At 39.3% G+C, this 23,297-nt stretch overlaps 1 protein-coding gene across 4 annotated transcripts in view; it reads left to right on the plus strand.

Annotated features, from left to right (window-relative positions):
* The window catches only part of DOCK8 (dedicator of cytokinesis 8), a 193,513-nt gene that overhangs the window by 69,565 nt on the left and 100,651 nt on the right, over positions 1 to 23,297 (plus strand). For all 4 annotated transcript variants that reach the window (XM_019730243.3, XM_019730266.3, XM_019730259.3 and 1 more), the window contains 9 exons: positions 1,531 to 1,743; positions 6,221 to 6,306; positions 10,301 to 10,367; positions 12,463 to 12,612; positions 15,748 to 15,828; positions 16,919 to 17,078; positions 19,162 to 19,298; positions 20,815 to 20,908; positions 21,633 to 21,795. In XM_019730243.3, coding sequence (XP_019585802.1) covers positions 1,531 to 1,743; positions 6,221 to 6,306; positions 10,301 to 10,367; positions 12,463 to 12,612; positions 15,748 to 15,828; positions 16,919 to 17,078; positions 19,162 to 19,298; positions 20,815 to 20,908; positions 21,633 to 21,795 — 1,151 coding nt within the window. The remainder of the gene's footprint in view (positions 1 to 1,530; positions 1,744 to 6,220; positions 6,307 to 10,300; positions 10,368 to 12,462; positions 12,613 to 15,747; positions 15,829 to 16,918; positions 17,079 to 19,161; positions 19,299 to 20,814; positions 20,909 to 21,632; positions 21,796 to 23,297) is intronic.

Below are 23,297 nucleotides of genomic sequence, written 5' to 3' on the forward strand. Positions count from 1 at the left end.
CTATCTTCCTTATACTATACTCCCCCACCCATGACTATACATATATATACTTGCAGTTGACATACAATATTATTCTACTCCAGCTTCAGGTGTACAGTGCAGTGATCAGGCATCTACACAGTCTATGACGTGATTCCCCCTGATAAGTCCAGTGCCCATCTGCCACCTTACATGATCTTTACAACATCGTTGACTATATTCCCCATTGTGTATTTCATATCCCCATGACTGTATTGTGTCTAGTAATTTGCACTTTCTAATCCCTTCACCTTCTCCTCCATCCTCTCCCCACCTCCCATCTAGGAACCAACAGTTTGTTTTCTATATCTCTGAGCCTATTCCTGTTTTGTTTACTCATTTATTCTGTTGTTTAGATTCCACATATAAGTGAGATCATATGGTATTTGTCTTTCTCAGTCTGACTTATTTCACTTAATATAATGTTCTCAAGGTCCTGGTATATCTTGACATCCTTTTAAAGAAATCAGAAAATCCAATTCATTTCCCCAAGCCTCTTATAAATTCTAAGACAAACAGAAGTATTAATAAAGTATTAATATTATTGCTAGCACATTCAGTTTAGGTAAAATTTATGATCTAGCAGAGTAGCATTTTTATGAGGTAGATAGATGTCACAAAAAGTATATCAGAAGAGAAATTGTATAGTAGTATGTCCATTTGGTAGAATTTTAGGATAGCATTTTACCATTAATTTTATAGATGTTTATAATAAATCCATCTATATTCTTATGACATATTGTTGATTATGGTTACATATTATTTTCCAAGTCTTTGCAGTCCTCAATTTCCAAAACATTTATACTAGAATAAAGCATTCACTTTGCAGCTGATTTAACACACTTTTTTTTTTTTTCAAACACACTGTAGCTAAAAGTGGCTACTGGGTGAATAGCAAATGCTTTTCCTCTTTAATTATTTTTTTTTCTGGTGCTTATTCCTGTAACTGTTACTGAAGTCCTATAGGAAAGTGTTTCTAGGTCCACATCTCTGTCTCCGGAAACATAAGACTCAGCTTTGGAGTTTATATAAAGTTTAACTTGGAAGACTCATCATAGATCATCTTATTTTCTAGTTTCAAAAACCAAGTTCTGGAGTTGCGTTAGGACAGGGACCCTCAATTCTCTGTTCCATACTCCTTTTTGCGACACCTTATTCCAGTTCTGTTCTGTTTGAGCGTGAGACATGAGCATGACTCATAAGAGACGTGGCTCCCAATCTCCAGAAAAGAACACACCAAAAACTACTAGGAACGTGATGCTGTTTTCAAACCTTTCTTCAAGGACAGGTTTATCTTCATCCAACGAATAACCTGCTTTCAGGTGGACAGGAGACATTTAGTTTTAGGATGCCCAGACCGGGAAACTGAGATGCAATTCTTGCCAAAGCCCCAGTTTGCTCAGAAACTCCTTCAGATCCGATTTTATAATCACATGTTGCAGCCATCTCAGATTGTGTAGTTCTCATTTGAGACCCATGATCTCTCTCACAAAGACGTGTCTTTTCTCACAGGCAGGCCCCCGCCACGTGAACGTGCTGTGTGATGTGTCCGGGAAAGGCCCTCTCACTGCCTGTGACTTCGACCTCCGCAGCCTGCAGCCAGACCAGCGGCTGGAAAACCTCCTGCAACATGTGAGCGCTGAGGACTTCGAGAAGCAGAATGAGGAGGCCCGGAGGACCAACCGGCAGGCCGAGCTCTTCGCTCTGTACCCATCCGTGGACGAGGTGGGTGCAACCATCTCCATGCTGGAGAAGTTCAGTGAAAACAGAGAGAGTCCCCAGGGAAATATTATTGTTCCTTATTACTGTACGGCAACGTCCGGGTGCTTAATCGTATGATTTCCGGGGCTCTGTTTCTCAGGACGGCAAGCCTGTGCAATAGCAGAGCCAATTACTGATCAATTATACAAATGAGATGCCAATAATAAGTAGGATTTTCATGGCACTTTAAAAAACACTTTCACTGATATTATCTCATATAATCTTCAACATATTTCAAGGGTTTACATAACAGCAATTCCACTCTGTCAGTCAAACCAGACAGTTATTTAGAAGTATGTTTTGCAGTTAATCCATCAAGACGTGTATTACTTAAACCATGATGTTCTTTAGTGCTGTGTTAAGGTGTTTTTGTTTGTTTGTTTGTTTGTTAATGGTCTCTATGAACAACCTGAGAGACCTGCTTTGAAAACATTCCAGTCTGAAATAGCACAGCTGTGCCCCCAATGCACAGAAAGTCAGGATCATGATTGTCCACTTCTTTATATTAGGTTGGTGCAAAAGTAATTGCTGTTTTTGCAGTTATTTTTAACCTTTTAAACCGCAATTACTGTTGCACCAATCTAATATATCAGACCTGACAGAGAACGATTTGATAATTTAGGCTTTGCCTGTGGTCACACCCCAGGGCACGTCAGATGAGATGAAGGATGGCTGTTATTCAAGACTGTTCAGCTCCTTCTACTTTATACGGGGCTCTCAGTCTTCTCTTCTGTATGTCAGAATGCATGCCCTTCTGGGTCTCGCCAGTACAGCTTACCGCAATATCTCTTCTGTCCAAATTTTATTAAAAGTTCAGTTGCGAGAAGTAAGATTTGGGGAAATTTTACCTAAAAGATATGCCATCCCTCTGTGCTTCTAAATACTTCAGATTTGGTCTTTGGATCAAGCCAGACCATCAGGGAGCCTGATTCTCACAACTTGTGAAGCCTCCACCCCTGAGAAATGCATTTTCTGACCTGCCCTTCGATGGGCTCATCACTGGTCAACAAAAGGACAATAAGGGAAACAGCCGTCATGAGATGTGTGTTCACTGTTCATATGTTATTGAGGACATTGACCTCCGCATCATCCAGCACTTGTCTCAATGAGGATCCAAAGGGAAGTTGTCCCTCAAGCCTTCAGACAAAGCAGAATTGTGCTTCCACTGAGAAAATGTGTGTACTTGGAGATAGTGCACATCTTGTAATCGACTCTCCTACATTCTTTAGAGTCCAATTTCTGTTTACCTCTACTGAATCTGGTGGCTAATTTATTGGTGTCTTGAATTTACTTCAGCTCTCTTTTTTGCTTATCCATATTTTCCAACCACCTTGGGTTTTTCATCTACTTATTTGCAGTCTTATCAGTGGCCTCAAATTCTTTCCTAAATGAGGCAGATTAAAAATAAATATGAATAATGTGGACAGTGTTATCTCCACTCTTCAGATTGTAAAGTAAGAATCAGAGAGGTTAAATAACTTGTTCAAGACTCAACAGGTAAATTAAATTATAGGATAGAGATCCTAACCTTCTATAGGTGACTGCCTGGTATATTGACACATAATTGAAGTCCAAAAATGATATCAGCAATCACCTCTTATCTCATAACTTCTCAGTTTCCATCTGTAACTTTTAAACTTTCTTACCAAATTTGTCAAGAGATATTAAGCCTGACTTGACCTTCACTTGCATTCCTCTTCCTCCCAATTCCGTGATGGAAGTGCTAATATGTAATAGGAAAACCCAAAGTGGGCACAAGAGAGAAAACAATTAAAGGCTGAGGAGAATACTTCCAGTGAGACATCAACTCATCAAAGCTCCCTCAAGGGATTAAATGGAGGATATCCAGTCTGAATTGATTAAAAGAATGAATCATAGATGGTTTTGAAGGAACTTTATTTTGTAGTCTTTGAACAATGCAGAAACTCAATGGAGGTGAAAGTTATAATCTAGCGGAGGTCCTAACGGGACCTGCTTTACTATGTGGAGAGGAAGCTTTGTAATTAGTGTACCAGTTATTGGTACACTGGTGTGTCTAAAATGCTCAAGGGCCCAATACTAGCCATTTACTGTGTTAAAGTAGGACACACAGAAATTACATTTCTACTTGTAATTTGTACTTTCTCCAATGAAAATCCTGTGGAAGACAAGTAAATTTCTGACCTACCATGAAATGATTACAAATGCTGATTTCTTTGACAACACATTAATGAAATATTATCATTACTTTATTTACTGATAAGGAAAGTTAGAAAGTGGTGAATACTTACATCTAAATCATGACTGGAAATGCAGAAGTAGAACTCGACCACCAAATTAGATGAGGTGTGTTCTTTTCCTGATTCATTGAGTCTATGAAAGGTATTGTCCTATGTGTTGATCCCTAAGAAAGATGCCACTATATACCCCACCTCATTGAAGAGTTTGCATTTTGGTTGCCAGTGACAGAACCCAACTAAAACCAGTTAAGGAAAACAAAGGATCCATTGGGCCAACTCTCTCTCAAATTATTGAAGAATGTCATCTCTCTCAATTTGTCTTTCTCTCTCACTATCGCTTATCTCTCTCTCTTCCTCTCTCTCTCCCTGTCTTTCACACACACACACACACACACACACACACACACACATCTCCCAGGAAAATGAAAACAGGTATCCAATAAAACTTTACATTTCTTCTCCTACTTCTTTGGGAATTCGTTCCTATTTCAGATAAATGTAAAGGCTCAAGAAATCCACATAAGTTAGAAGAAACTTAGGAAATACATCAATATGTAGACCTTGTCTGGATCCTGGCTTAACAAACTAACTGTAAAAAATATTAAGACAGTTGGGGAAATTTGGCACTGACTCCATATTTAAGTGACAATAAGACATTTTTGTTAATTTTTTAGGAGTAATAATGGTATTACAGTTATGTGTTTTAAAAGTCCTTATCTTTTAGAGACTTGTACTGCAATATTTGCAGATGAAATTATATGATGTCTGTGGCCTTACTTCTAAGTAATCCAGTATTGAGTGGGAGGAGATAGTAAGTGGGAATATATTGATAGATGAAACCAAGTTGCCCATGAGTTGGAATTGTTGAAGCCAGGTGATGGGGAAAAAGTGGTTGATTGTGTTATTCTCTCTACTTGTATATATTTACAAGTTCCCAATGCAAAGCTTTTAAAAAAAGATTCCAAAGGTTGAATCCAGACCAAACATAGTCATAGAAACCTATGAGTATCTTTACATAGAGGTTGTTTTCCAACAAGGGAGACCCTCCCTTTCAGATGTGTCTGTTCTGATCATCCTGAAAGTTCCAGCTTGCTCTGAGGGAGTTCAGTTCAGTGTAGGCATCAGAACAGTGCCTTCTCTAAAACAAAGTCAGTGACTCCACTCAGCAAGACGGCCAACTGATAGGCCCAGGATTAGGCCTTGAAGGAGAGTAGAAGTAAGTTTACTACTTTGCCTATTCTACCATACTGGGTACAGGTTTGCCAAGAAGGTGACTTTATTGCCACTTGTAAAAATGCTATGGTTGCTCTGGGATATTTGGTGGGAAGCTCCCATCCTTTATAGCCCAGGAAATATAATTAGTCATGACTCTATTTCTTAGACCCTTGTGAGCTGCAGACCACTGACGAGTGTTTGGGTAGCATACTGCAAGAGCAGGAATTAATGTCTTCAGGGACTTACACTGTTTATCTTTGCATACGTGAATATAATTAAGATACTGTGATAGTTTAGATTTGGATACCAGAAGTTACAATAGGGATTTGATATTTCTCTTTAAGTCTTAAGTTTGTTCCAATGTGGTAAAATAGACAGGTATGTCTCTTAATTTGTCATTACTAAGCTTTTCTGTATTTAGAACTTTAGCAAGTTTGAGCTGGACGTGTCTTTATATAACATATAAATTCAACCCCAAAGCTGTATCATCTGTTTAAAAATGCAATGAAGTGAGAAAGACACTCTGTATTACAGTATTGATGTTTTAAAGCCTGAAGTGAACTATTCTTTCTCAGACCTCAAGTCTGAAACACACATGTTCACTAGTAAAGTTCATGGCAGGAGAAATACTTTGAATGTGTACTTAGAGCAGCCCAAAACAAAACAAAACAAAAAACAAGCCAACAATAGGTATAAGATTTTGCAATGCCATCTGGTGGATATTACTAAGTCATATCCATGTTCACATTTCCTTCCTTCCTCCATCTCTTTGTCTTAAATGCTTGGCTTTCTAAAAGGAGAAAATGTTTGCTGTGCATGCTGACTTAGAAGCTTGGAGGTTGGATAACAAACTCTCTTGTAAATGTCAAAGTGTTATTCTGCTCTTAGAAATAAAGAAAACACAAGTTGAGTTAAACAGTGGATTTCAGCCTTCCCTTCCCTGGGTTAACTCCAACTGAAACTCCTCACGGAAATTCACTAATGATTTCTTTACCATGTGATAATAGGAGGATGCTGTGGAAATACGTCCGGTTCCAGAATGTCCTAAAGAACATCTGGGCAACAGAATATTGGTCAAGCTGCTGACCCTGAAGTAAGTATCAGCAAACATACTAACCACTGCACTGAGGTTTATCTTGCCTTTTAGATAGAGTCTGTGTCTTTATCATCAGAGCTTGAGTGGGGGGAGGATCCCCTAACACATCTAACAGTGGACAGCTGTGAGGTAGTGGAAAGAGCAGAGTTTGGAATCAGCTAGACCTGAATTCTATTCCTACCAAAGCTTTGACAGTCTTTCTTCTGTAATAGGGAAGGCAAATAGTAAGGTTAGGCATAAAAGGTAATTAATTGAAATGGCCGACATTAAGAAAAGGAACAGTGAAAGCCAATGGTGTGCTAGTGTCAGCTCTGACTAACGCATGAAACTGACTGTGAACTTCTCTTCCCAACTCTTTATTTAGTGAAGTCACACAGGTAATTTGAAATTGGCTATGGTGGAAGTATTTATAACATAGAAACTAGAAAATGCTACAAGTTAGAACCTTTTTTATTTTTCAGAGACTTGTTTGTTAAACATTTACCAGCATGCCACTGGTGAAACAAAATGCAACTGAAAACCAGTCCCAGTACCTTGTAGCAATAGAGTATCGCCCTCAGGGGGGACTGAAGCAAACTGTCTTAAGGGGGCGCCCACTAGTAGGACCTACTCTTGCCATCTAAGGTAACAGGCCCATTTTTGTCAATTGTCTGATTTTTTTTTTCCAAGAGAGATGGAAATCCAGACTTTTCTGCGTGATTCTTTTTCTTAAAATTTTCTCATTTTCTTTTAAAATATCACACAATTCAAACAAAGCTTGTCTGCAACCTGGATTCGTCTTGTGAGCCAAGTATTTGCCACGTTTACTTTAAAGCAATTATCTCCAATATTTTAAATTATTCTATTGTAAAAAAAAAAAAAAGTCACATGTCCTCTATGTATGTGTATTAATTTTGTACTTGCATATTAAAATATTACATATGTTATAAAACATACCTAAATAAGAAAATGTAAACGCTGAACGAAACAATTGAGAATAGATTATTTTCTTTGTCCATTCCAATGGATTGTCTTTCACACCCCTGCAGTGCTTGTGTACGTCTCTTTCCTCTTTGCAGGCTGTTACTTGAGAGAATCCATCCTTTGGCTTCTTCAAATCACAGACCCTTTTGAAAATAATTAAGTTGTGAATGCTCCACCTAGGCAGAAGTACATAAGCCTAATGTTTTTTCACACCCTACTAGGAGGGTCATCCATCTCTTGAAGTCAGTTCATGGACTCCGTAAGCAGCACCTGGCTTGCAATTAGGGCATCTGGATACTGGATTCAAGGGCTTTATTTCAACCTTAGGGAACTTCTCTGGGCTTTTGAAGTTGTGAGCCCAGATGGTCTCAAGTTCCTACATGTCATAAACTTGGAATGGGAATGCATAGCCTCTCCAGTCCTACTCCTCAGAGCATAGGCCAGCATGACTGCTCCCCCAGTTGTGGGGGCTCTTTGGATGTCGGAGCCCCTTTCCCCCGGCCAATTCTACTAGCAGTAGGACAGGGGAGCAGTTAGGACCCTTTTTCTTACACACACAGATGAGCAGCCAATAAGCTGTTCGTTTCTGCGTGAGGGAGAAGGTACAGAAAGACAGACTCTAGCCCTGGAAAGCCTGCTGGAGTGGGAGGTTAGCTTCCTAGCCTTCATCAGGGGCCCGAGTGGAAGTGACTGTTCCGTTCCCCTCTGCCTCACTCAGGAAGCCCACCCTGTTCTATTGTCAGGGGCGCTCACCCACCCCCACAGGATGCACATCAGGCCACTTTTTGATGCAGGAATTATGCTGTTTAGGATTGGGGGAATTCTCTCTCCTGATTGTTATCACCAAGCCGGCTTGACCTTGTCAACAAATTGTCAGCAGCTCTTCTCACAGGTGGGAAAACATGGCTGCCAAGAGAGATGTATATTATTTAAAAAGACAAATTGAGTCACTTGGATTTCTCTTGATGAAAATTGTCAAGTGTAGTTTCTAGTGATTTTCCCCCCAACTACCAAAGCAGAAATTAAGTACCATTGAGGTGTTTGCTCAGTGCACTTGGCCTTGCTTGAGTGTCTTGAATAGTATCCATACCAACACTGACCTGCAAGAGAGATGGACTGAAGAGCTTGTCTTAGGTATAAGTACTTTCAATAACCTGGATAAAAGAAAGAAAGCTAATTTTTATAAGTACACCTAGAATGTTAAAATATGAATAGTAAGATTTTAATGATAATGTTACAGACACATGTTTCCCCATTGATAGGCAGAATTGTATTTATACTACTACAGAGTTTATCACCTAGGGAACTTTTTAAAATGTTGTTGAGATCTGTCACTGCTTCTGTTTTGCTTTTGAGAACTATCTAAAGCCTTGAGCATACAGAATTAGGCTGGTGACAATTCCATAAATGTGTATAGCAGCAAAAAAAGAGAGGAGGATGACAGGGTATTTTTCTATTTTGCATTTTAAGGGGGAAATCTTTTACTGTAAAATGTAATTCTATCTGTGCAAAGTAACCTCAGCTCAAAGGAGTCGTCTTAGTCGTGAACCGTTAGTGTGAATTAAATTTACCCAGGGAGCTTGTTTCAAATGAAACTTTGGGGAGACCTCCTCCCACCGTTTCCCTTAAGAGGCTCTGGTTCAGTAGATTTCAGGTGGGACAAAGAAACCTGCATTTTGACAAACTCCTACTTATTTGCTTCAAAATGCTCGTTTCTGGGAACTGTACTTGGAGAAACACTGGTAGAGAGAACTCAGGTCCTGTGATCTGAAAGGCCTGGGCTCAGAACCCCGAGTTCCCATTCCAAACCTTGCGGCCTTTGGCAAATTACGTCAGCTCTCTGAACCTAAAAAATGCGGGGATCATATCTACGTTCCACTACACTTATGAAGCCTAAAGGAACTGACGTGTAAAGCACTTGCCACAGCCCAATGGCAAGTGTTGGACAAATGTTAATTCTCTTTTTATTTCTCTGAACCACAGAGAACTTACCACTCAGTACATTGTATTTCAGTAAAGCACAGGAGTATACAGACCTTGGTGTATCAGGGGGTACACGATTAAATACACATCAACCATGCCAGGTAATACCTGGGGAGCCTAGGCACAGATATTCTTCTAAAGAGGTGAGCCTTTAAGGCACAGCTTTCCAATGATAAGGCCATCCTCTCACACAGCCTTGAAGCACAATGTGGCCTGGTTTGCGTGACGTCTGCAGTGATGGTGATCCAGAAACCGATTACTAGCACTGTCAGCGGGCTGTGTCCAAGGTCATGGGTTGTTAACCTGAGAAACTTGGAAGGTGCACATCTGTGTTCCGTGTGTATCTTATAACATGTGTCATGATTATGTTTTGGGGATCATTTTCTTCAAACCCACCGTTTTTCAAGGGGAATGGGCAATTAGTACCAATATAAGGGCTTATCTTCCTTGCTGTCAGTGGGTCCACACACCTCAGTGTTTATTGGTACTGCTCAGTCCCCTCCCCCTACCTCAATTCAGCAATTCCCCTGGCAATGCAGTTAGGAAGGGTCACCCAATCTTCCTCTGATGGTCCCACTATAAATCTAAGGAAAAGCAACTGAACTTTTCTTCTTTTCACTATCTGAAAAGCCCCAGCCCTTAGAATTGAATAATAGGGATTCCTATCCTAGCAGTAAAATATAAACTGTAAGGCCTTTATCTAAGACAGAGACTCAACCCTCTGAAAACACAGCAGCTACGATGGCAAGAAGTGCCCTGATGGGTCAGACCAAGGGTCCACTCCACCCACTTTCTCATGTGGTGCCACCAACAATCACTTTGGGGGAGAATGTCTTCCCATCATGATCTTAAGTGATTAGGAATCTTCCACAAACTTTCCATTTTCTCCACTAATATCCCAGGGTGCATCTCATATGCATGGAGTTATGAAAATGTTTCTGGAAATTACTTATATCTTTAACCAGTTTATATATTCAGGCACGTTCAGAAAATTCAAAGTTATCTAAATTAAAACTACACAGATTTTTCTCTTTTTCTCTGACAGGTTTGAGATTGAAATTGAGCCCCTGTTTGCCAGCATTGCCCTCTATGATGTTAAAGAAAGAAAAAAGGTAAGAAGGCAAAAGAAATAAAATAAGCCGTCCCTGAGGGCACACATAATATTGATGAGTCTTTGGGTTCATGTTTTTAAACCTCACTGCCATTTAGCAAAAACACATCTGATTTGAAAGCAAATGACCTTTGATACACCCAGTTCTATTGCCTTTGCAGTTTTTTTTTTTTTTTTTTATTGGTGGATTTTTCTTTTCTTTTTTTTTTTTTAATTAAATTCATTGATCTGGGAACGTGAGTCATGTGTGTCCTTTGAAGAATCTTATGGGAAAGCCGGCTGCAGGTTGGCCAGAGGATGGCTCGAGGCCAGGTTGGGATAAAAGAGAAACCATAGAGCAGCTTATGGGCTACATGCAAAACAAAGTGATTTAAATATGTTTTTAACAAGCTTGAATATGCATGGAATAGTTCCTCATTTGGGGAGTCTTTTTGCATCGTGAGATAGCCTTATCATGAATGAAGGGCATCTTGTGCAGTGAAAGTCTAAATTTGCCACAGGGTGAAGACCTCACCAACTGCAATGTGCTTTTAATTGAAAAGAATTCAAGGACCTAAAACTTCTCCATGAATGTTTTACTGTTTAGTCATTTTGTAACTCCTAGAGGAAGACAAAAGTAGCAAAACCAGAGTAAGACAGTTCTACCCCTCTTTACCCACAACCATTCTGTATTTAAGGAAATGTGTATGTGTCTCTTGAATAAATACTAATAATCCCTAAGATTTCTATTATTAGGGTAGGTTAACTGCTAAAACAAAGAGACCCCCAAATTCTATGGTTTTAAGGCAGTGGTGCTTAAACTTGACTGTGCATCAGAAACCCCTGGAGGGCTTATTAAAAGAGATGCCAGGCCCTCCCTCCGAGTTTCTGTTTCAGTAGGTCTGGGTCGGGCCTGAGAATGTGCATTTCTAAAAAGTTCCCAAGGGATGCTGAAGCTGTTGGTCAGGGGACCACATTTTGAGAACCACTGGCTTAAAGAAGTTTCTGGCTTTGTTTTTTAACAATCCAGGGTAGAAGGTACTGGGTCAGCAGTGGTCTGCTCCACTCAGTCATTCAGGAACTCAACCTGGCAGTGAGTGGCTCCTCCATCTTCAGTATGTGCTCTCCCAAAGTCACTTTTGTCACTGTCGTTGCAGCTCCCAAAAAAGGGAAAAGATGGGTGAGAGGGGCCTGGATATTTGATACATCACTTATGTTCACAATTCACTGGAAGCAATTTAGTCATGTGCTCACTCCTAACTGCAAGGGAGGATGGTAAATGTAGTCTTTGCCGGGGCAGCCAACTCTCAGCTGTAACTCTGTTAGTGATGAAGGGAGACCCAACTGTACAGTGGCACATAAGTAACACCATACTAATGAGCCAAGGAGCACTCATCATGCCACGCTCTTGCTCAAAATCTTTAATGGATCTTCACTATCTGCCACATTTCAGTATCGCTCTCATCTGCTCTCTTTCCCTCCGTAACCTATGCAGAGTCAAGCTGGACTAATCTCTGTTAACTCGCTCCTCGTTTTCCAGCCTCTGAAAGATTTCTGTACTGGACTCTGTCCCTGGTACACCGTCACCCTCCAGCTCTGCCTAGCAGAATCTTCTCCCAAGGCCCATCCATCTCACATGCTTCCTCCAAGAAGAGCATTCCTCATCACCCCCACTGGGTGTGATCTCTCACTGTCTGTAAATTCCACAGCGCTTTTTTGTATGAGTGTGGGCACTTACATTTTGCTCTTCCTGTAGTTAGTGGCATAGTTGCCTTTCCCCTCATTTTTGATCGTGAACTACTTGAGGACAGAGGCAATGTCTGGCTCTTCTTCGGTGCAGTACCTAGCACACCATTGGTATTCAGGAAATACTGGTGAGTTAAAAAACATTTAAATGTTTCAAGGAACGTATCTTAAATGACTCCAGAATATCTAGAGATAGTGACAAAATAGGTATTGGCTTTTCCATTAGCCACTAACCATAAACTGTGGCTATGATTACATTTATTCCTTGGGAGAAATTTTTTGGGTTTTTTTTTTTTTCCTCTTTCTAAAACGTGTTTTGGCCATGAGAAGAACAAGTCTAACTTAGTTTTCATTTTGCTCCTCATTTACAGATCTCAGAAAGTTTTCACTGTGACCTGAACTCTGACCAATTCAAAGGATTTCTGCGTGCCCATACACCCTCTGTTGCCTTATCGAGTCAGGCAAGATCTGCGGTATTCTCCGTCACCTATCCATCCTCAGACATTTACCTCGTCGTCAAGGTAGGGAAACACAATCTGGTTTGCACATTCTGATGTTCCCATTTTTGCATTATTCCCTGTGCATGTATTGGGTGAAAGGTGTCAGAACGTATCTCTCTTGTCTTCTGTGAGATTCACTTTGTTTCTTTCTCAATTTACTCTTTTCCTTTACAAGCAAATTCTCTGTTGAATACTAGAATCACTGTGGGTTTTGGAGTCATACAGTGGCAATTTTGAATCCTGGCTTTGCGACTTGATTGTTATATGGCTTTAGCCAATGTACCTACCCTTTCTGAGATGTAGTTTTCTCATCTGTAAAGTGGGGATAATAATACCACCCTCAATGGGTAGTTGTGATTACAAAATAAAGCCTGGTACATTACAGGCACCCTTCCTCCTAATCAATGAAAGCACCCTCCACTATCCATCTCTGTGAGGCTGCTGTGGAGAAAAATCTCAACTAGTTTTCTAATGGTGTTCACGTTTTTGTAGAGACCCATACTTAAATGTCTACAAGTGTAGGCTCTGACAATCTGAGGTGTCAGCTCTGTTTTCCAAGTTTCACTCTTCCTTTTTATGACCATCTCACGGACTAAGTATGTCTAGGTAAGAGTCAAAACTGGGGGGCAGTCATAAGTAGAAGGACCTATCCTAGGCTTTACTCTGCTGATGTAAGAAAACCAGAGACTTTCTCTATACACTAAAATGACGGGTTAGGAATTAACAACAAACATTGAACATTTTACCTACCTTAAGTGAAATTAGCTTTAAGCCCCCTGCAGAAGCCCAGTAGTCAAATTCAAAATTCCCGCTTAGCCTAGAAAACAAAAGAAGTCAACACTAGTTCTAAAGAGACAAATTTCACTTCAAACTGCACTTCTCCATGGATGACTTTATTTTGGTTAATCCGTAGCAGTAGTCTGCTAAATAGTAGCAGTGATCTATAGGTCACCATTACTTAGTAAATCTATTCCAAATATTTCAAATATATAAATGCATCCATTTGTTAATAACAAACATTTTTTTAATTGTCTTGGATATAGTTAAGAAATTTATATCTATTCATACAGTCCCTGGTTTGCTTCTGATGTGTTTTTCTTTTCTGTAATGCCATATTGTAGCTTTTTCCCCTCTAAACATAGAGTAAATGGTATTATAATATTTAGCACCTCTATCCAGGCAGTTGCCATTCAATAGAGTGGCTTCTTTCTTAGTTTTATTCTCAGGCTGAACACCAGGACCTTAACTGTATTTTAGGTAGAGTTACCTAGTTGAGTATTGCATATAATATTGCTTTAAGGGGTTATTTCAGGCTTAAAAGTTTTGTTTCTCAGTTGAAGGATGGAGAGTAAGGATGAGAGTGAATCTGACGTAAAACTTTAAAAATAGACATGCCAGGCATTGAACCAGCTCCTCCTAAAGAGAGCAGAGGGTCACCATTTTACCTTAAAATTTTCCAGGTAATTCTCATGTGCTCCTTTCCCTTACCTGCCATGGTTATGAGGGTTCATTCATTTCTCTTACACATAAATCACAAAGGACGGTACAGTGGGCTCTCATAGCAGCCTGCAGCTCCTCATAAAGTAGCTGGAGTTAGCCTTGGCTAACTCAGTGAAGGGACGCCATAGTATGTGCTGATCTGGTCCAACCTGCATTCTCCTGCTTCCAGCTTCCGGAGACCCCTCTCCTGCGGGCTCCATGCTATGCAGCACTAGTGCATGAAGCTGCCGAACTCCCATTCCTTGCTTCAGGCTCCTAATTAAAAGGTTCTTTATCGCTCTTCAAAGTTTATTTTAAAGACCACATTTTTATCCTTTGACTTTATGGAAAAAATTAGCTTCCTTCCAATTTGCTCTATAAGCTCCTGACTATGTACTTCAGAAGAATAGGGTCCAGGTTTGTTGTTCACCATCTATCTCCCCAGCAGCCACCATAGAAGGTACCCAACAAATGTTTTCCGAATGATTGAATCAGTGAATGATTGCTGACTAACAGGAATACCTATCAGTCTCTGGCTCCAGTGTTGTGTGTCTGTGTTCTTAACCTGGGGCGTTTTTCAGAGGGATCAGACTTGTCTTCATGCTCTAGCAACGGGAAGGGGTTTAAACTTCCTTTATGAAAGTAGAGATTTTCTGCTTGCAATCTCCCTGAGACAGAGGTCCATTGAGCAGACCCCTGCCACTTCCTTTCAAACTCCATTAAACACCCGCCATCACTAGGGTAATTTCTAGTTTGAATAATCTGTGCCTAACTGATAATGCCAATTAAAAATGTGTGCCTATTGGAATATGTTGACCCAAATTTCTTCTTCAATAATTCTCTCAACTAATGACACAGACTAATATGGGACTAAATCCACTTGTTTTTTTCCTCAACATCTAAGTTAATTTAAATGTTCTTGGAGCACAGGGTTAGGAAATTCAGATTTCTCCTTTTCTTTGTCTTAAACATGATGCCCAAATTTGTTGTCAGCCAGATCCTTTACCTGAAGCAAAATCAAAGGAGATATTTGACAACTGTAGCATTCATTCCTATTACCAGCCAGTCAGCCACGTGAACGCTGCACCAGCCCACTGCTTTTGGCTTCTTTCCAAGTCTGTGAAATCCAGAGAAGCAGCCCTAATAGGAAATACAAGGGAGAGAATTATAGATACTTTATTCTGTTCATTTATTCATTTTGTGGAGGGTTTGAGTCCCCAAACCTGACTTTTACAGAGGTCATATCTCTTTTTTACATTTTAAGCAATAATAAAGAAAATGAGCTTTTTACTTCCTACATATGTCTCATGGGTTTTGTTTTATAAAATAACTTTTATTGCATTTTTTATTGTAGGCATAATGCATGTTTGTTGTTTAAAAATAGAAAATACTCATAAGCAATGGGAAGAATAAACATACCACATAATCCCAGCATGCAAAGATAACTGCTATTAACATGTGTTGTTCATCTATTATCATCCTTTTAATATGCCTTTATGATTTTTTTATAAAACTGTATAATACTCTCCTAGGAATTTTTTAAATCAAAAAACATATATTATGGACATCTTCCTATGACATCAAGTATTGTCACAAAACAACATTTTAATGTTTGAATAGATTCTGTTATATGGGAGTAATTCATGTACATTGTTTTAATATTATTTTTGTTGGTAGATTGAAAAAGTCCTTCAGCAGGGAGAGATTGGAGACTGTGCAGAACCCTATATGGTTATCAAAGAAAGTGATGGTGGAAAGGTATGATATTTTGCATATTGCTAAATAGTGACATCTTAGAATAAGCAGATATTTTCCATGAGTGTCCCACAATATAGTTAATGGAGTTTAGTCCATAATATGTCCCCATATGAGACACTAATAAGTTGTATTTAAAGCAAATAAGGAAGAGAAACTGGTCATTGATTATAACATTTTAGTGAAATAAATGATTAAACTCAACAAATGATGATATACTCACCAATGTTTGATTGTCAGACTTGACTAGGACAAGGCCATGTCCTGTTGCCTTGGTTCTAAGGCTGTGACCCAGCTGGTTGGCAGGGCCACAGAGACCCCATGAAACTAAACAGAGTTCTTCTGGCTTTTCTCAGCAGCGTGGGCCACCATCCTTTCTGGTATGGATATTTGGAAATGGGCTGAGACTACTATATGTCATAAATTGATTAGTACAACATCGGTACTGAGCTTATGAAAAGGGACATCTTTTCTCAGCACCTGATAAGATTTTTAAAGCATGGCCCTTTTGGAATAAGACTTGCCTAACCAGCATCATACTGCAGACTTATACATGTCAAATATTATTGAACCCAAGACATTTTTTTAAATCTACCTTTTGCTCTGAACTTACAAAGAACACCCTGGAAGTGTTGTCAACCTAATGAGGAAGTTGTTAGGAACTTTTATAGATTTTTCTGGACTTCCAAGGGAACTTTGAAAAACAGGCTCTCTTGAGAGCAGGGTAGATGATATCCAAAACTTTTTATCCCAAGATTCTCTCACGTGAATTCAAGTCATGTAACCAGCCCCTAAAAGAGGCACTTGTTGATTAGCTGGTGTAATAAACCTTGGGCTTTTTTTTTTTTTTTTAAGCTTAAGGTATATTTAATAGTTAAATGTAGCCTTTCTCTAAACTCCTTTCCTAATCTGATGAGAAGTCCCTCATCAGTTAGACTTCTGTCACAAGTTGTGTCAGTTTTCTGCCGAGTCATCACTCTTTTTAATCAGTAGGGTAGGGATTGGGGAGATGCCTGTCATATCCATGGCAGGGCAGTTGACTTGGTACTGGTGCCATATTTGTTTCTGCTTGTCTCTTTCTGTTTTCCTCTAGAGTAAAGAAAAGATTGAAAAACTAAAACTTCAAGCTGAATCCTTCTGCCAACGTTTGGGGAAATACCGGATGCCCTTTGCCTGGGCTCCCATAAGCTTAGCAAGCTTCTTCAGTGTCTCCACCCTGGACAGGGAGGTAACCGATGTGGATTCCATGGTTGGTAAGCTTTTCAGCTGCAGCGGGAAGGGGTGGGCTCCCCACTGTACCAACTCTGAGGTCAACTGTTTGTTAGTGGGGGATTGGGGATACAGTAAGCTGTGGGGAATGAGAAGGAAGAAGGAGATAAATAGGATGAAACACTGTTATGGCTGAATTACAAATGCATGATTGGACAGTGATCCCCCAAAATTATCATGAATGTTTGTGGAGTTTAAGTATTCTCTTCTAGTAAGATTTTTGGTTGGAATTTTCAGGGCAGTTTGACACTTTAAAAAGTTAATTTTCAGTAGTCATCTCCTTTTAAAAGTAAGATTCTTGAAAATAGCAAGAAAATATAACAACCATTTATATAGTGTGTTAAACAAAGACACCATGGTTGGCTTCTAAATATAAGAAGAGCCACTGTCATGGGGGTTTCAAACAGCAAAACTCAGGTTTCTCAGCAGAATTACCAGCCCCTTAAAGTTTATTTTGCCAAGTGCAATGAAAAAGTGGATGCCAAAAGAATATTTAGTTACAATTTATTTAGCATATTTCTTTTTTTCATCACCCCACCCTTGATTTGAATCATTATTTTTTTAAAACAGGTTTGGTATGAAACTGTTCAAGAGGGTTATCAAGTTTTCAAGTAGACCCATCCCACCTGTGGCAGAGTTCCTATTTTCCTAAATGTTTTTGTATCCAGCAAATATTTAAGTCTACAGTTACATTTCTCGTGACATTTCTCGTGCATTCCTTAGCTCTGCCACTTATGAAATGTTGCCTTTAGCAAGGAGTGGAGGAAAGGGTATTTTGTTATTGTTGCTGCTATTCTGGGGTTTTGGCTGGCCAGAACCCCTGGGTTATTTCTGATTTATCAATAACAAACCTCATTTTAGTGCATCCTGACCTTCATACCACAGTGTTGTTGTTGTTGTTTTTAAAAGTGGACTCAGATAGCCTATTTAAAAGAGTTATGCATAGAGTTTAGAGGACACCATAAATTAGATGATACCATAAATTCAGACATAGGGCTTGCTGGGGCTTCAGTAATGTCCAGGTCTAGGATAAATGAACCTGATGACTACAGAGAGACTGTTCTTAAGAAGCAACCAGAAGATGCAGGGTATTAACACATTTTTTGTGGGAAACGAGTAAACTCGTCATATCGCCTCTGGTTGGAACCGGCAAAAATTTTGCAAAGTAAATAAATAGAGACCTCTTTTTAAACTAAAACACTGAAAGTTTCATAGAAAAATATCAAATAGATCGAAAGATATGAATATTTTATGGAAAGTCTAATTTTGGCGAGAAAATGTCAAAAAAGCCCCGCGTTACGACGCGATTTGGCGGGAAAATGCCCGCTTACAATTAATATTGAGGCCGTATGGCAAGAATTAAGGGTAAGAGAATATTCAGAGACTGGTTGGCAATATTAAGAGTTCTAAGCAATTTATTCACAATAGAGCCCCTGAGTTTTACAGTATGAAAGAAACAAGATCCTCACCAAAATCTTAAAAGGGGGTTAAAAAAAAAAGAAAAAAGAAAAACAACTAAGTGGAGTATCAGGGTTTGGGTGTTACTCAGGGTTCTAATCCCCATTACACAGGTCAGCCAGTTCTGCTGCGTGGTGCACACAGCAGGAGCAGAAGATAGCTGGGCTTCAGAATGTACTCAGGCTGACCCTCGCATGTTTGGGTCACAGTCCCAAGTGCCTTCAAGGGCATTTGAGTCCAGGCCTCTCCCAATGGAATGCAAATGTAAAATAAAACAAAAGCAAACACTGTTGATTAAATAAAGCTTATCTGAAGACCCTGTTCCGGCTGCAGTTCTGGACTCCTGCTGGGTGGCGTCTCGTCTACCCTCCATGTGGGAGAGGACTGTCATTGCTCTGGCCTTTCCGCTTTGATCAGAGGAGGTTAGAGGCTCCAACAGGGGGTCTAAGAAAGGTAGGGGTCAGTGGAGGGAAATTTTCATTCAAAACAAGAATGGCCATGTTCACTGTTCTTGTTCAGTGACTTTAAACGTATCTTATATATGGTAAAGTTAATAACCTGTTAATAACAGAAGGACATACTTTAGAATGACCGTTGTTTTCCTTAAAGGGAGAAGCTCTGTGGGTGAGCGGAGAACTTTGTCCCAATCGAGAAGGCTTTCTGAAAGAGCCCTGTCCTTGGAGGAAAATGGGGTTGGATCCAACTTGAAGACCACCACTATGACCATTAACAGCTTTTTCAAGCAGGTATCTCTCCGTGTTACAGTGTGTCTAGATTTGTCCCCACAATGATGGGTGTTGGAGCCTAAAGGGGGAGTATATGTAGTGATTAAGAGAACAGTGAGATAACCTCACCAAGCCTCAGTTTCAGTATCTACAAAACAGGGATGATGGTACTTGCTTCATTTGCCTTTTAGGAGGATTAAATGACATGAGGCATGTAAAGCTCTTCTCAGAGTGCCTGGGATGTAGCAAGTGCTCAGTGAGTGTTAGCTCTTTTAATTGGGAGAAGAATTCACTCCAATTAATCACAACTATCCTATTTGAACTCTCACGGTCAATTCATTTATTAAGCTATGAAAACAGTCTGAAACATTGTTTCCCCCTTGGTTTCAGGGTTTCCTGACCTGGCTGTTGTCCTTACCGCTATTCAGGGCTGCCTACTTGCTCGTGGAATGTGACCACTGCAAATGATGCTCTTTGTTAGTTCCACACCGAGGCTTTAAAAAACAAAGAATTTCCTAGAGTAATCAAATTCATAGAAAAGAAAGTAGAATGATGATTGCCAACGGCTGGAGGAAGGGGGGAATAGGAAGTTGTTGTTTAAAGGGTCCAGAGTTTCCGTGTTGCCATGAAAGAGCTTGGAGATTGGTTGCCCCACAATGTAAATGCACGTAACACTCCTGAGCTGTACACTCACAAATGGTTAAGATGGCAAACTTTATGCTACGTGCATTTTTCTACCAAAGAAAACACAAACTAGAAGTAGACTTGTTTGACTATGTTTAGACCATTTTCCATAGTTGGAACAGTCTTCAAGGGGTTGCATTAACAAACCGAAATGCAGAAGGGATGCTGAGGGTTCTGTGCATATGCCACATAATAGAAATAGCATGGGCCTGAAAGGGTTGCTATTCCAGACACACCCCTTCCAATTGTATTACCTTGGGGGACAAAGTACTTAACTAAGTCTGAGTTTCCTTATCTGTACTTGAGAATACACTTACGTACCTGCCTTACCAGGCTATTAGAGCTCTTGCCCATGGATCTCTTGGCAGAGCCCTGTCCCATGTAGGCACATAGAGGGTAGTATTTATGCTTAGCCTTCTTAGTCAAGACAAATGTGAAGAAAATGAGGCTAGGAAAAAGATGGGAAGATGCTTTTTCCATCTTCAAATCTTTGAAGAAGGAAGTAAACTTATTCTGTATTAATCCAGGAAGCAAAAGAAGCATCAATGGGCTTAAGTTATAGGGGAAGAAGTGTTTAGCCTAGATTATTAATGATCAAACTGGCTTCCTTAGAATGCAGTGGAAGCCCCATCCCCAGAAGGATTGATGAGAGGCTGAGTGGCAGTAAGTCCAGGAGTGGTGAAAAAGGAATATTTGACAGGAAGTTGAACTAAATGACTTCAGCATTGCCTGTCATCCTAATTTTGATAAAAGGCATATTAAAATAAAATGTAAAGATAGAAGTCTTTCCAGAAATCATTGGTCCCTACCCCAGGAGGTGCTTCTCCACTAACCCTGGCTTCTCTCTTGGCAGGAGGGAGATCGCCTCAGTGATGAAGACTTATTCAAGTTTTTAGCTGACTACAAAAGATCTTCATCCTTACAGAGAAGAGTCAAGTCAATTCCAGGTACAGATGGCTTGTCATTATCCTCTTAAGCTGTGCCAAGGTCATTTATGATTAGACACATTATTTGTCAAATGCTAAAATTCACAAAATCATGTTTACCAAGTAAAATGTGGAATTTTGCATTAGGAGTTGAGTCTGAACTGGACTGCTTTTTCTGGAAAATTATTAATATTTTCTATTCTGTTGAAGGATTGATTCTGTAAATAAACATGCTTTAGATCTGGTTTCTCAGATAATCAGATAATTGTTTGAACAGAGCCTTTTTTATCATATAAAATATTATACAGAAATCTTAGGATGAAAACAAAACTGAAAGTGAGATACTTTGGCAGAAGGTGAGGAGGGCACCTTCCTTATCCTCAGCTTAACAGTCACTGAGGCACTTCTGCAGGACCCTGGGATACCGGGGAACCCAGTTCGAAAACCACAAATAGCTACTGAACTACTTTGTCATACTGTGGCAGTTCTGGAAGGGGCTTTAAAGATCCATTAATCCATTTCTACTCATTGTACAATTTCTTGCTTTTTCATTTCTAGAAACTAAATCTCAAAAGTTGTCATGACATGCTTTTTCTCCAGCTATAAGCAATTAGCTGGGAATTTCAAAACTCTTACATTCCCACTTCTTCTTATTTTCATAAAAGAAATATGCTACAACAATCTTTCTTGATTCCCTGGGACCAGGAGAATGCCTCTACTAAAATAGTCATATTTCTCTCTTTAGGCTTGCTCAGACTGGAGATTTCTGTAGCTCCAGAGGTAATCAGTTGTTGTCTGACTCCTGAACTGCTGCCAGTGAGACCCTTTCCTGAAAACCGGACACGTCCACACAAAGAGGTTTTGGAATTTCCAATCCGAGAAGTGTATGTCCCTCATACTGTGTACAGGTAAGAAGCAAAGGCTCCTGGAAAACCATTGAACCCATATTTAGAGTTTTGTTTGGATAATGCTTTCATCATCCTTCAACTTCTTACCTTCCTACTTCTTAAGTTTTAGAGAAAATGAAATATATGTACATAACTATAGATAATCGCTAGATCACTTTCTAAAAATGGTTCATCTAATTTTCTTTAACAAGAAAGTGTTACTTCAGTTATAATTGGATTATAGTGGACATATTCCTTCCAAAAATGAAAAAAACCCTCCTTGTCATTACCTTCGTTTTCCTGTGTGCTGAAGGATGTATTAGGAAAAGAGCAATATGACCAAAATGTTCTCGGTGTATAGAAGACAGGTTTTTAGCGCAAGACCAACTCTGTCCAAAAAAATTTACAGCAATGATAGAAACGTTTTATATGTGTGCTGCCCAATACATGTGGCTATTCAGCATTTGAAATGTGGGTAGGGCACTGGAAGAAGTGAAATTTTAATTTTATTTAACTTTAATTAATTTGCATTTACATTCAAGTAGCTGTAAGTGACTGGTGGCTGCCATATTGGACAGCATGGAGTTAGAGAGCAAAGGCCTAAAGGTTAGGCTGCCTCTGTTTCTTGGAGACCCTTCACGTGGGAGCAGAGAGGGAAATTGTCAACATACAGTTGTCAAAGGCATTGCTGCTCTTGTAGTTTGGTTTTTATTTTGAGAAGGTTTTTTGTTTTTTTAATGCAGAGAAGAATGCTATCACAAGCACCTTTTTTCCACCATCTAGAAATGATGTGTGTGTATGTGTGTGTATGTGTGTGTGTGTGTGTGTGTGTGTGTGTGTGTGTGTGTGTGTAAAATCACACTGATTAAGTTGAAGTCTCCTTTTTCTCCACAGACTTCTATCTTGCTTCCCAAACATCACTGATGGACATAAGTGTGTCCTTTCTTTCATTTTCTTTGGTTTCATACATGTATGTATATGTATACAGAGGGTGCCAAAAAAATGTATACACATTTTAAGAAAGGAAAAAACTGTATTAAAATTGTAATACAATGAATGACACTAGCATTCGTTTGATTAATGCCATCTTTTGAGTGAACGTCATACTACACATTGCTACGGTAATTCAATTCAACTTCAAAAAGGAATACGTAGATAACATCTCTTAAAATGTGTACTTTATTTTGGCACCCCCAGTATATGTATTTGTGAACATCAAATGGTATTATTTTACATTCATTTTAAATGTACATAAATGGCTATGCACTCTATTATACTGTACTTTTTATCCAACAGTATGATTTTTTCTTTTTTGTGTATTACTGTGGACTCATGAATCTTATCAATTCAATGTATTATACTCAGTTCCTGTCATTATCCTTTTTACAGATTTTCACAAATTTAACCAATAGAATTCCTTAACAGCTTATATTTTAGAAATATTAATATGATTTATATAGCGCTTTGTCATTCTTTTTAAATGTTGTATAGTATTCCTTTGTGTGAAGAGTCCATATTTTTAT

The sequence above is a fragment of the Rhinolophus sinicus genome, chromosome 16, assembly GCF_057876585.1.
Source record: "Rhinolophus sinicus isolate RSI-liver-muscle chromosome 16, RSI-T2T, whole genome shotgun sequence".
Lineage (NCBI taxonomy): Eukaryota > Metazoa > Chordata > Mammalia > Chiroptera > Rhinolophidae > Rhinolophus > Rhinolophus sinicus.